We start from the raw sequence: 14,664 nt of genomic DNA, 5'->3' as shown, positions 1-14,664 counted from the left end.
CGACCCTACTGCTTGTCACTTACAACCGGGGAATCAAAACCACACCAGTTGACTCAATGACAGACCTTATGATACAGCGCGCATGTGCTAACCATTCGGCCATCACCCCCCCCCCCCCCCCCATCAGAGCCAATGAGCATCACCCCCATTAATAACAACATGAAGATGAGTTGGGTCACAATTCCTGGTCCAAAAACGAGCTCAGTGATACAAATTATATTTCTTTTAATTGCATAGTTACTTTGGGATCTCACAAAAATTATTTCAGCAAAACATTCCATATTCAGTCCGTTGCAGATCCTTGCTTAACTCATGAAAAATGTTCATATTAATACAAAATACACATAGTATGAGAATAAAATTTATATATTAATAAATTCTTGTTAATAAAATCACCCAATAAATAAACTATGTTATTAATGACATCAAGATTTAAGTTGACTTTCAACATAATCTATAATAGGTTGTAATGACTTGTTTAATTGTTCTTCATCACCATTATTATCAATAATATAATCCCAGTTAATATTTTCATCTAAACCACACTCAGATTCAGCATCATCTACACCTGAAATACAGAAAACATCAAATAACATGATAATTTAGTGGTCTCAAAGTTGTTTTTTTTTTAATCGATACACAAATTTGCAAACATTTGTTCATTTAACTTCTTGACAATTTTTTCTGTCACTTCTTCCTACCTCTTCCCTGGCACACACTTTTTGGAAATCTGTGGATACATGTAAGGGTCTATGTGGGGGGATGTTTTAAGGGGTTTTCCCGAAAGAGGGAGATATTCAGATATTGTGTTATTTAGATAGAGAGAGAAATGGGGTTTAATGTCCACTCGACACAAACTAGGCCATTTCAAGACTAACACATGGTTCAATTTTATTTCAATAATTTGCTTGCGCGTAGGGATCTTGAGCAGTGGGAGGAAACCGGAGTTATTTAGATAGGAAATATGACATTAAACTTCCTATCGTCATATTATAAGTAAATTTTATATTTTGTTATGACCCCATCTTGAGATATGAAAAGGTAATTGATTTTCTTTACAACACAACCACAGTGGATTTCGTAGTTCAGTGGTCTAAAGCGATTATAAGGTCTGTCAATGAGTTTGGTTTCGATCCTAAGCTTGGATGTGACAAGGAATAGGGTTGCCTGCCCAACCGTGTTTTTCCCCGGGTCCTGTGTTATCCTCCAAATGCCAAAAACCCCTACACGCTTAAGCAAATTATTGAAATAAAATTGTACAATGTTAGTTCAGAAATGATCTAGTGTGTGTTAAACCCCATTATCTCTCTCTCCAGTAGATACTGGAAAAATACTAGTGCTACTAATATTAATTTACCTTCTGTAAAAACAAATCCTCGTTTAATTCTAATATTCTCTTCTGCTTCAACTCTTATTGTTCTTGTAACTTGACTGTGATTAATTTTAAAATATTCAATATCAGGTTTTCTCCTTGCATCACTGATTATCCACACTGGTTTCTTAGAATCTTCTCCGCTAGTTGTTAATCGACAAAAATAACCGGGATCTTTTAATCGTTGTTCCTCTCCCCATCGAATCATATCTTTCCTGTATTTCTCTTTATAGTCTGAGGCATCTAGAAGTTTCTCATAATCTAGATTGTGGTCCTACCAAACAGAAGAAAATAAATATAGAACATTGCAAAAATGAAACTGAGCTTAATGTCCTACTGTTCTGCACCAATCAGCTAATGAAGACTGGATCTAGGTTTTCTGTCAGATCCATCTTGCATCACTGACAAGGGGAAACCATGCTAAAAGATCCTGAGCAATTTTATCAACCAGCACTGGGATCAAACTTTGGACCTCCCGATTAGTGGGAGAGAGCCTTAAACACTGAGTCACAAAGCATACACACATCTTTGATTTTATTTATATAGATAGAAGATAGATAAAAGAGAATGGAAAGTTCACTACCTAATCAGGTATGAGTAATTATAAACTTAGATCAAGTGAAGTTCTGAATATCCTAACCAGATTCTTCTTAATTGATTACAAAGAACTTAACCTTGATTTGTTTACGAATAACTTAACCGTGATTTGTTTACAGATTACTCAACCATTATTTGCACTTACCTTGGCATACTGACTCTTCAATGGTGCAGATAACCTCATTATACAGCAATTTATTTCACCAAATCTGACAAGGAAGCATATAAATATGTGTGTTTAAGTCTATCATTATATTATCTGCAAGACTTTCCATTCCCCATCTCAAAAATGTTTTATTTGTGTGGAATTTGTAGACCCTATGCTATTCAAGAATTCAAGGAATTATTTACTTACATTTTCCATGATAATTATCAGTAATTTTATAACTAGAGTTCAAGAAAAATAAAATTTATTAGTTTTAAAAAAGTATTGCATTGCGAGACTTTAAACCCTATTCCAGTCACATAAATAAATTCAACACTATAACTAATTCAACAAGTACTAACTGTTATATTATTTGCTACTTTCGGTTTGTTGACATTTAGTGGGCGTGGCCTAACAGTAATTTAACATGTGAGGTGATGATCGCCTGATTTTTGTTTGTGGTATTTAGCCATGAAATATGATTCAATTAACGATAAATAGGGCACCACTTCCTTAGAATAACACTATAGCTAAAAATACATTTACCTTTTTTGTAATAAATCTGTCACATAGTCTTTTCCAGATTTTCTTTTACCGCTGAAAACCAAAACAACAAGAGGTTGTGACGACATGTTGGCAAGTGCTTCTGGGAAGAATTCGAAAGGACACCAGGAATTGAGAATCAGACCAGTGCATTTTGATTTAATAATATATCATCCCGATACTTTTAGTAAATGAAGCATATCATATACTGACTGTTGTGTTATTATTGGTCGATCATTATGATATCTGCACGTGTTCAATTTATGGGTCATTTTGTAATAAATGTCCTTACGGTTCTCAAACATGTGTCTCTTGAAATCATAATCAAGAGCATGTGGATGGTGAAATTTGTAGAAATTCAGCTTATTTTTTCATATTTCAAACAGAATGGTAATATATTGAGGTAACTTGTGTAGACAGTTATCATCTTTCATTATTTACTTGTAACTTTAAGGATTATTCAAAACTTTTGTATTTTAATTAATTTTGTTACTTGTAAGTGTATAGGACTAGGATTCATTTGGTGGAGAGTGTACATGTACATGGCTAACATGGATAATGTATTTAAGATGGTAATAGTGTTCTGTGCCTACCGGTAATTCCATTTCCATGTCACAATGATAATGTCAGTTTTGAGCATCACATCACATATTAGGTAGGACATTTTCTTACTCAGTTTCCATATGGGTGGTAAATTGTACATGTATACTTTGCATGAATACCAGTTATTAGTTACCATAAATAAGGATTGTCCACAAGCAAAGTCTAGTTAAGTCGTTCACAAGTATCAAAATACATTGGATGAGTTCTCCACATGGCATAAGTTGACTCCTCTACACACCCATGGCAACTAATAATTTTGTTACTGGGCGCCCAAAATTCCCAACAGAAAAAGATGCCTTTTGAAATCCGTTTAAGGGTAAATTTGATGATCCTGTAAATATACAAGCTCATTGAAGCTGATTATTTATAGGGAGTAGGTCCAGTAAGTTCCCTTTGTGAAAATGAACAATGTGGCAAATCTGTCTAAACATTATTGGATTTTCAATTTGTATTCAATATGTTTAAAATCATTATGCCAATCGACAAACTATACAGGGCTACTTTATTACAAAAACATCGGTGAACTAATCTCGGCCGTCATCAATTAATCAAGCTAGTTTATTATTGGGTAAATAAAACAATTTTAAAACACCCAATGAGTAAAACCTATTTATTCCATACAATTAACTTACGTACGAGTGAACTATTAGTTGTGGATGTCATAACTGATACATGTACCTTGTCGACAACTTAACCAATGGTTAATCTGCGTTAATTAGTACTCCTTTGCATTCTGATGGACATCAGCTTTAATCTATGAATTCAGTGGCATATACATGTGTGTATTTAGTGGTCCTTATAATTTTAACCCACAAAGGTTGAGTTCATAAACTGTTTTAATATTGTCAGTTCTTGTCAAATGTTTTGAGCTTTTAAACACAGTAACATTCATATCCTCTTAATCTTTCAGGATCAAGAAGGTAAAATATGAGGAAAGAAATGGAAATCAAGATGCATTAACATACTAAACTGTGAATGAATGAGGTCCATTCAAGTTATCCATAGGTTTTGTCAGCATCAGTGTAAAGTTAACTCGTATAATCTAATCAGACAGAGTTGTTTTAATCCTAAACATTTACTTATACAACTGTTTTCACCGTTATTTATTGAATTAAGAAAAAAAATGGAAACTGAAGCTGTTGAAGATCAGAATTTGAAAAGTATCAAAGAGGGAAAAGCAGATGCACTCCATCCAAAATCTGTATTTTATAACCCTGTTCAGGAATTTAACCGTGACCTGACTATAGCCGTGATAACTGAACTTGCTAAAGATAAGCTGAAGGAATCTGAGCAAGAAATAGTTAAAACCGAAACGGATAAAAACAAAGATGGCTGTGAGCCAGATATGTCAACAACAGACAGTAATGGAGATGTTCAAATGGACGACGACGACGCAAAACCAGTGCCAGGTGTAAAATATGAAAATGGTATTAGAATTCTGGAGGGTTTGGCAGCCAGTGGTTTAAGATCCATGAGATTTGGACTTGAATTAGCAGGTGTCAAGGAAATCATAACAAATGACTTTGATAAAACTGCAGTAGAAATCATTGAAAAGAACATAGAACGAAATAATCTTCAGGACTTTGTCAAAGCCAGCTATGGTGATGCATCGATGATAATGTATCAGAATAAAGGTCAAACAGATAGATTTGATGTTATTGATGTAGATCCTTATGGTAGTCCATCACAATTTTTAGATTCAGCGGTCCAGGCTGTCAAAGATGGTGGTATACTATGCGTTACTTGTACCGATATGGCTGTTCTCTGTGGTAACTCAGGAGAAACATGCAATTCTAAATATGGTGCTATGTCTATCAAAACAAAATACTGTCATGAAATGGCTTTGAGGATTTTATTGCAGTGTATTGAATCCCATGCAAATCGCTATTCTCGTTATATAGAACCAGTTATCTCCCTTAGTGTTGATTTTTATATTCGTGTATTTGTTAAGCTTCACACCGGACAGAAAAAAGTGAAAGAATCTATAACAAAATTATCAATGATTTATCACTGTGTAGGATGTGGCGCTTTCACACTACAGAAATTAGGATTGAAAGTGCCAACCAAGGGAGACAATTATAGATTTACCCCAGCATATGGTCCGCCTGTTCAACCAAACTGCGAACATTGTGGTTCTAGGCATATGGTAGGAGGACCAATATGGTCAGATCCTATACATAATACAAAGTTTATTCAACAAGTTATAGACAATGTATCTAAAAACATGACATATTTAAAAACATCCGGACGTATTATTGGTATGTTGACCGTTGCCAAGGAAGAATTACAAGATGTACCATTGTTTTATGTTCTAGATGACTTGTGTAATGTTGTTCATTGTGCTCCACCAAGTATGAAAATGTTCAGGTCAACATTTTTAAATGCTGGTTATCGAGTTTCACTTTCCCATGCAGCGAAAAATTCTTATAAAACTGATGCTCCTATCGGGTTTATTTGGGTATGTTTACATAATTTAAGATTATTTTGTTAATGTTAGTCTATATAACTTTGTATCATCTGTGAAAAATTTAAGTCATTTAGAAAATGCAGAATCTGTGCATTTAAGGAGTCCCTTATCAATTAAAACACACATAAAATGATAGGTGTAGCATGTCAAGCGTTCTCTTTCTAAAATGCGTACTCATATTTATTAGACTTCTTTTGACAGTTTTATGTTCCGTTTACATAAACTCTGCCTCAATATTTCATGGTTAACTGATACCAAGTAGCTTCATATAGCTTTTGGAGATTGCACTACAAACAGCTACACAATTAGCTATGAAGAAGGGTATGCTTATTCTTTCTAAAACATTACATGTATTTGTTTGTAGCAACCACACGGTATGTAATAACAGCATTAGCTCCAAAAAAGATAACAAATATAGTCTTTGAGTGGTATTTCGCGATTGAGCTCACTGTGCTTGAAGACATGAGAAAACATGTCAAATTTTCACACCATATGTCTAAGTTATATTTATAGCACGGCTTTCATGAGTTAACAGGTTTAAACATTGAGGCCGAAGCGTGCTATAAATGACTTGTAACATTGACACCTGCTCAACATGCTTGATGTTATTGCACAGAAAACCGACCCCACTGCTCTATATGATTTCTACTAACACTAGTGTAAACCAGCAAAAGTGTGCAATAACATTTAACATGTCTAGTTATTGCACGGTTAAGCTCCACCCAATCTACTAAGAGGGAAAACAATTGCTTATTCAACGAAAAGAACAAAGAAAGATTTCCCCTCCATGTTACAAAACCTATTATTGTATGCCATTAATTTTGTTCCGTTTACGATAACTAATGATTTTTTTTGTAGGATGTTATGAGAACATGGGTTAAAGATCATCCAGTTAAATCAAACAGATTAACACCTGGTTCTGTTGCTAAGATAATTCTAGATAAGCCAACAACACATGATGTTTCATTTACATTGCATCCTGATGCTAATCCAGAGTCTCGAGATCAGGGACTTATAAGATGGCAGCCAAACCCTGAACCAGAATGGGGACCAAAACCTAGACCAAAAAAGTCCGGTGATGATGAAACCGATAAACGGGAAAAATTTCAAGGAAAGCGAAAACAGAAACAGGTGAAATATGCATAAGTTTCCTTAATTTCAATTTAGTTAGTTAAGAAAGTTCCTCAGGACTTTGTGGCATGGCAAAGAAAATCGTTTAGTTGCTCGAATGGTACAGAGAATTGAGGTCTTGTATATACTAATGGCCGCACATAAAAGATCCCCTTGCAGTTGGAAGTGGACATAGGAGTACTTGTAGGCGGTAGCACCACTGTCTGGCCCAAATTTCCTCTCATTTATAGCACAATGCGTGGCATATGCTGTCTTCAATGGCATTGTCCAGGGTTGTGCTGAAAAGTTAGACACTAACTAAACCCCATTTCATTTCTTAATTTCCCAAATATTAGTTTACTTTAGTGCAATATTATCTCCCTTTAGCTAATCTTTTTGTGTTATTTATTTCAGAGTTCTATAGACCACAAACAGTATCCATGTAAACGTTATAAAGCTGGTGAATGTGAATATGGTGATGAGTGTATTTATAATCATAACATTGAAAAGTTCCAAAAATAACACCATCACTATAATAGATTTTAATTTAAAATTCTTTATTCAATAAAATATATTAATTAACATATATAAATGTCCTGAAAACTGGTACATGTATGAATAAAATAGCATAATGTTAAACCATGCTCCTTAAGACATCTCTTCTGTCTTCTTATTGTATTTTTTTTTTCAGTGTGGATTGCCATGTTTTCCCAACATAGACAAATTTGTATATTATTGCCATATAAATATAATCAGAATGAAAAAATGATATGACCACACTGGGTTCCTTTATAGTAAAAGATTAGAAAATTGAACTTATTTTAAGGCAATTAATCATATTATATTGTATATAATTAAACAAATGCTGTATGACTGAAGTTATGATTTGTCCTTATGAAATAATAATAATTATTTTTTTTTATTAAAACCATATTTAAAATAAACAACATTCACTGTCTTTCATTTCACTTTTCCTCACAAGTTGTGTTCTTAGGATTAAAAAGCAAAATTTATCTCATGTGTCACTAGTTAAATTTTGTTTCCTTGATATAATGCACAGTTTTGGTTTCTAATTCAGTTCACAGAACACACTGAATGCTATTATATAGAGAATCGTGGAATCTTTATCATGATTTTCCTTTCTTATATCTTTGACGTCCACCTTTTTGTCCCGTGCGATGTTTTGGTATTTCTTTTTCGTTGTCTGGTTCAGGGTTACTGTCAGGAGTTCCACCTAAATCTGTGGAAGAGAGAGATGGAAAAAAATTCTTTTTGTGATCTAAATGCAAGTAATTTACATTCTCAAATTAATACCTTTTAGTTTTATAGTGTACAAAGCAGGGATCTTAATCCATTTTGAAACGAACCGGCCAGAATTGGGTCGAATGAGGTCCCGGTAGGAAATGGGTTAATTATAAGCTTCCATTCTCTTTTATATAACTAGACATCAACAAAAATAATTGTTGGTAATTTAATGTATGTGATTACAACAAAAATAATTACAAAGTGCCAGAAACTAAGTTGAATACAGACAATTTTAACATTGATACATGACCACCTTTAAGCAGGGCTTATGACAACTTTGCAACCTAAAGCAACTAGTTGCAGTCAGTTGCAAGAGTGCTTATGTGGATCATATCAGCAACTGAGGACAACTGGGAGCGACTGATAGCGATCACACTGAACACGTGACTGTTAATTTGTTTATCACATGATCAACAAAATGGCAAATTACTTAGAAGAAGCAACCCAAAGGCATGGTCAGTCTTGCTACAATTCTATTAGTATATTATTGTCGACATCATGAAAACTTGAAAAGTGAGTGTCTTCGTTCGCTTCCATTTGCTTATTTAGAAAGTCACATGACACATGTCTCTTATCACGTGATGTTATTTCTATGGAAACGAGTTGACTCCATTTGCAAGAACGCTCATGTCGACTGCAACTAGTTGCTGCTAGTTGCAGCCAGTTGCAGAAAGTTGAACATGTGCAACTGACTGCAACTAGTTGCTTTGAGTTGTAAGAGGCGCTCAGGTTGACTTTTTTCAGTTGCAAGGTCGACATAAGCCCCCTTTTAAGGAGAACATCAGCTCGTATGAAGTAATGTATCATACTGAATATTAAAGCTATGTTAGTAATTTGAAGAAATGCATAATGTACCTGATAATATATCTGGAGGTGGATCTAATAATGATGATTGCTGCATTGATAACATGTATCTACAAATACAAAATTACCATTATACACAATGAGCTATAATAATGTATACATAGAGCTATCTTTCACATGCATGTTCAGGTGTCCTTTGCAATAAATTTAAAAAAACATCTATTAAAAAAGTAAAATATATTCAAACAACAAACTAAAAGTACAGCAAATGGAAAAGATGTACCAGTAATTAAAATTAACAATTAAAAGCCGCTTGAATAAAAAGGTTTTAGATTTAAATCTTCTTAAAGAACTATGGATGTGAAAGGGCATTTTTGTCACTGGTGCCATTATAGCCATATCATTAAAACATTTAAATGGTCCTCCGGTTTCCTCCCACAGCAGGACACTACCTTATAAAACACTCTGTATAGATTGATCTGTCAAATTTTGATATCAGCTAAAATTGCCCAAAATAGTTAAAATTTGTTGATTTTTCAAGTCGTGTCCAGCCTTTATATTATATAGTGTTAAATATTAAGTCATTTGTATAGGTAAATCAAATTTTTAACTTTTAACTTGCTTTTTTCTGTACTCAATTTTTCACCCATATATATCAGGTCTTAGAAAATCAAATTCTCAAAATCTATGAGAGATAATGGTCTCATCTTTGGAATACGATTAGTGCTATAGCTACTGTTTGCAATAAGGTGATTTTCAAAGTGTTTGTTATACATTTGGACATTTTATTGTACAAAATCCTTTTAGTGGTTTGTTCGGCCACACCCACTTGTTTTATGTGGGATGCATAATGTTCTTTATTAACATTCAAATAGTAAAATTTATGCCTTATTGCACTCTTTAATGCCTATATATGTTATTCCAAATCACAAATAGTTTGTTTCAATAAAATTGTTGAAGATTTTGATTTCCTAACATATAGCCACCGTGAATATATTAAAAAATCCAATATGGCCACCATTTCCATGACAACAAATAAATATTTTGCGCTCAAATTATCAAATCTGATTTGGGACATCATATACTAATATTACACTAAATGGCAAGTTTCTGTTATTAATGTAAAATTCTTAGGTAGTGTCCTGCCTTAAGACACCTATGCGCAAGCAAATTATTGAAATAAAATTGAACCATGTGAGTACCAAAATGACCTAGTTTGTGTCTAGTGGACGATAAATCCCATTTCTCTCTCTGATTATAAACAACAATAAACATATTTAAGAGTTTGTTTCAATACCTTTTGAAACATTAAGTAGTAATATATCAAAATTAACAAACCTGTATAATTTAGATGAAAAGAAACCAATTACGGCCAAAATGGCAATTAATATTATTTGGAATATCCAATGCTGAAAGAGTAAAACAATATACAGTTTGATTTGATGAAGATCCTAGAAAATGTACCATCCTTCCAGTCAATATCATACAGACATATACACTGAAAGTTTCCATTGAGTCAATAAGCCATTTTCTCTGCATACCAATGGACTAGCATGACAGAATTATCTCCCTCCAATTAAAGATAACAGTAAACACACATACACACAACTGCTTGTCCTGTGATTCATTAGGCAAAAACGTTCAGTAAAGTGCTATATCATTACAAAACACATGATGCTCAGTAAAAGGCTCAGCCCACCATAAAATTATGATTTTAGAAAAAAAATATTTATATTTATTTGACTTGTGAAATTATTCCAGGTAAAAAAGGGAAATCATCTCTTACCGGAATGGACGGCTGATTGGCTAAATATTGGTCAGCTGTAACTATAATAATACCTATAGCTCCTCCTATACCAGCAAATGTTAATGGCTGTTGTCTGGCAACTGAAACAAAATCAGTGCATGTAATAAAACAAACATTTGTCCATATACTTAAACAAGTTGTCTGTTGAAAGCATTCAACATGGGCACTCAACGTTCATGAATCCTATACAAAAGTCAACGCTAAAACAATGGACATTTTCAACTAGTGTGCTTGAAATTAATGCAGTTGACCATGCCTTGTCAATGTTCAGGTTTTAGGTGATAATGTTACAGTTTAAAACATCTGTTTTCTAAGTGAAAGTCAGCTTTAAACAAACCTTTTAGTTGTTTATTGATTTCTTTGGTTGTTTTTGACATGGCTTGTTTAATGCCCTCATCAGAAGTATCTAGTACAAATGCATGCTGAAATGGGAAAGCAAATATCCAAAGAAAAAATAAATTATCATTCAAGTCTAAATAAATTACAGTATCTCAAATGTACAAAAAATTGATTCTTCTCAAGTGAAATGGACTCACCTTATATGACTTTAAGGCTGCAGGATAATCACCAGCTTGAAATTCTACCTCTCCTTTTCTGAAATAACCCTAAAAAATAGAACAAAATTATTTGTTTTTCTTCCAAATAAAATTTCATAAGTTCTATATATTAGGGTGGTAGATGTAAGGGAACTGCTCTGGCTCAGTGTATATGGTGCATGACACTAACATGGGCAGATCCAGGAATTTTGGCAGGAGGGGGGTTGCCAGGTTATCAGTTAAGGAAATTTGACAGTTGACAATGCATGATACCATCATCATCTCCAAATTACCTAGGCATACATACACACTGAGCTTTTAAAGAGAGAGATCCAACACGCTTTTTGATGACAATTTTTATTCTGAATTAATAGGATCACACTGTGATTCAATTTCATTGACGCACTTCTACAGGGATTCTTCCACCCATCGACAGTACTTTCAGTAAGGAGGTAATTCATCACAGTCTTGGATTTTATATAACTGTGATATAAGATATGTCATCATTATCTCGTGCCCATGCCATCCTACCATCTGATGATCAAGTATAAAGTACATGACCGTGACCCTTTTCTCATAAAAGTGTTGTTCTACATTTTGTATGTAGCTGAGCGGAAGTGGCTCCCCCACCTCAAACCCGCTGGATTCACCCCTGACTAACCAGGAGATCCTGTCAGTACCTTAAGTCATAAAACTTAAGTTGAATACAGGAAATTTTTAAAATAATTGACAAATGAATACCTTGATAAAGAAAAACAATTTTACCTATGAACTTCATAGTATGAATTAATGTATAATCATACAGAATAGAAATAATGAAATAGAGTTTAACATCTTACTGCACTGATCAGGCTAAAAAAGGCAGACAGACATATGCCATACATTGTGCTAACTAACCAGGCTAATAAAGGTAGACATCCGCCATACATTGTGCTCACTAACCAGGCTAATAAAGGTAGACATACGCCATACAATGACAGACTTTATGATACAGCGCGCACACGCTAACCATTCGGTCATCCAATCCCCCTCCACAGTGAGACGTCACTTTGAATGTTAATTGGATGATGGAAAGCCCATTTTTTTACTACTTCCTACCTTAGGCCATGTTGGTTCAAGTTTTGTAGTTGTGATGGCATCTTGTAGGGCTAGATAATATTGTTCTATTTTAAGAAAGGCTGAAGATCGATTACTATACAAAATGTGATTTTTGGGATCTATTTTTATAGCATGGGTGTAGTGAAACACTGCTTCAGCAGGCTTTCCCTCTTTCATAGACTCATTCCCTTGTTTCTTCAACTCTTCTGCCTGCAATAAATATTTGTTTAAAAAAAACCCCAATTAAATTAAATTATCAGTATTTATTTATACATGGGGGTTTTGGGAGGTGGAGAGACTATTTGTGTTTTTGCAAAAGCATGTGTAATAGCTACATCAGGAAGATTATATAGATGTGTATTGTGTGTGTTTTTTTTCTTGGGGTGGGGGTATGTGGAAGTATCGTTCCTAGTGTGTAATATAGTAAAATTGTTTAATGAGTATTGTGTTGGGGTTTTCTCTGGGATTATATATACTTTAATGTTATCTATGTGCATTTAATTTGCAATGCATAGGCCCACTATTCATATCTGTATATATTTTTTGGGCTGTAGCAAACTCTTTGCTTCACCTGCAGTAATGTTCAAGTTAAAGTTCAAGTATCTTTTAACAACCTTTTGGTCCAGTAAAGCAGACGCATATTAAGGAATCATTGAATTATAGACTTAAATTTATAGAAAAGCATACATAATTTGTGTCGAAATGTCCATCAAAATTTCTGGGCGATCATCAAGCAGAAGAGAATTTTTTCCCACTTATGGTTGTTTTTTCAAGAAATTTGATGTTCGAAGAATAGTCGAATCTGTATGAAACTTCTCCCAAAACAGAAAGAGTAGGGAAGTACACTTTAGTTGTAGACTAGAGGAGATTTTGTGGGGCTTAATTAAAGTAATCACCCTGTTTATGCGCATAGTTGTGAGAAAAACTTGTAAGGAAAAATCTTGACAAGTTTGAGTTGATAATGTCGAAGTACAATGAATGGTAGACGAACATTTCGAGGGAAAGGTTAAATAGGACTCCTAAACAAAATGTGTAGGCCTACCCTGGTGTAGGTTATTCACATGACAGTATCACGCTTACCGTACTTCATAATAATACGTGTGCATCGTCAACGACTTTTGTTTGTTTTGTTTCAACCGCCTGCGTTTTATTGTCAATAATTTAAATCTCCAATATGCAGTTCTACTCACCTCGGGTTTCATGATTCTTGGATTTTCAACTACTTTGTAGTGGATCGTTTATCAAAATTTAATTGTACTCTCTCATTTTCTGCAGTGAGATGACTTGGTATTCCCCGTGAAGTTCCCTATTTCCGGTGACGTGACCTCCAGCCAGATAAAAACAACACACCTCAATCATCACCTCGGTGGAAGCGGACGTAAAATACAACTAACCCTAACTATCATGCAGTCCTGCCTCAATGTTCAGGCCTGTCGTTGGAGGAGTTGGGGGTAATTTCTCGACGGAAAATTTAACTATTTTTGTACCGTAGTTACCAAAGCAACTGTACTGATTCGTTATTAAACCGTACTAGAACCATAGAGTCTATATGTAGTTTTTATAGATAATTCTATGACTAGAACTCACCATTCTTTGTTAAAATCCAACATTTTCTAAGCTTATCTGTCCATGTTTTCGCAACCGGCACGATCAGTCAAAAATATTTTGTAGTTTATCGTCCTAAAACACACTGAGAATGCACGATGTGTTCCATTGTGAATTAAGGAAGCACAGGAGGGGGTGCACCGTTTTGCAATGACTATTATTGTAGGTCATAGATAATATCGTAGATGGGGTCCTTATTAAAGCCTTATATATTATTTATCGTGTCTTTTTTTTTGTAACTCAGTATTTGGTAGAGTTTCTTTACAAAAATGAATCTGGAAGTAACTACCGATAGATATTTCTATCAATTTATAAACCCATCGTTTTCCTTGAACTGCATTATTATATATCGATGGAGACAATTTTTAAGGTTGCAAATAGTTATATTCTCTCATCCATCATTAATAAAAAAAACTGACTATTTTTTTTTTTTTTTTGACATTTATTTATAAGAGAAAAAAAAACTGAAATAGTTTTTTTTGATGCCATGATTACACAAGAAAACAACAGACATAAACAACACAATATATAGCCTACAATGACTACAATTGCACTCATACCCAAAGGATTTTCAGTCACTGTCAATAAAAAGCAATTATTACATTTATCTTGCTGATTACTAAAAAGTATAAATAATGGCTGTCTTATGTCTAAATGTATATAAAAAATGGC

General features: G+C 33.9%; 3 protein-coding genes across 4 annotated transcripts; 1 reads left to right on the top strand and 2 right to left on the bottom strand.

Moving 5' to 3' along the window:
- Positions 1-231: 231 nt before the first annotated feature.
- On the bottom strand, positions 232-2,818 carry LOC126818077 (phosphomevalonate kinase). Its single transcript, XM_050545255.2, has 4 exons — positions 2,661-2,818; positions 2,115-2,178; positions 1,358-1,646; positions 232-568 (listed from the first exon to the last, which is right to left on the bottom strand). Exons 1-4 carry the CDS (start codon positions 2,744-2,746, stop codon positions 426-428), a joined length of 582 nt encoding a protein of 193 aa, XP_050401212.1. The 5' UTR covers positions 2,747-2,818; the 3' UTR covers positions 232-425.
- Positions 2,627-7,388, top strand: LOC126818074 (tRNA (guanine(26)-N(2))-dimethyltransferase). Of its 2 annotated transcripts, none has more exons than XM_050545252.2 (4): positions 2,627-3,047; positions 4,171-5,718; positions 6,586-6,858; positions 7,252-7,388. In XM_050545252.2, the coding sequence occupies exons 2-4, from the start codon at positions 4,240-4,242 to the stop codon at positions 7,357-7,359; spliced, it is 1,860 nt and encodes a 619-aa protein (XP_050401209.1). In that variant the 5' UTR covers positions 2,627-3,047; positions 4,171-4,239; the 3' UTR covers positions 7,360-7,388. The 2 variants fall into 2 exon arrangements, with proteins under 2 accessions (XP_050401209.1, XP_050401210.1); XM_050545253.2 differs by lacking the exon at positions 2,627-3,047 and adding an exon at positions 3,190-3,312.
- Positions 7,389-7,769: 381 nt separating this feature from the next.
- LOC126818076 (uncharacterized) lies at positions 7,770-13,723 on the bottom strand. Its single transcript, XM_050545254.2, has 8 exons — positions 13,578-13,723; positions 12,388-12,597; positions 11,290-11,358; positions 11,091-11,175; positions 10,733-10,833; positions 10,285-10,355; positions 8,998-9,056; positions 7,770-8,077 (listed from the first exon to the last, which is right to left on the bottom strand). Exons 1-8 carry the CDS (start codon positions 13,587-13,589, stop codon positions 7,965-7,967), a joined length of 720 nt encoding a protein of 239 aa, XP_050401211.1. The 5' UTR covers positions 13,590-13,723; the 3' UTR covers positions 7,770-7,964.
- Between the last annotated feature and the right edge of the window lie 941 nt (positions 13,724-14,664).

This window comes from Patella vulgata, chromosome 4 (genome assembly GCF_932274485.2).
Source record: "Patella vulgata chromosome 4, xgPatVulg1.2, whole genome shotgun sequence".
Taxonomy (NCBI): domain Eukaryota; kingdom Metazoa; phylum Mollusca; class Gastropoda; family Patellidae; genus Patella; species Patella vulgata.
The sequence above is the reverse complement of the archived record's forward strand: the minus strand, read 5'-3'. Positions and strand labels throughout refer to the sequence as shown.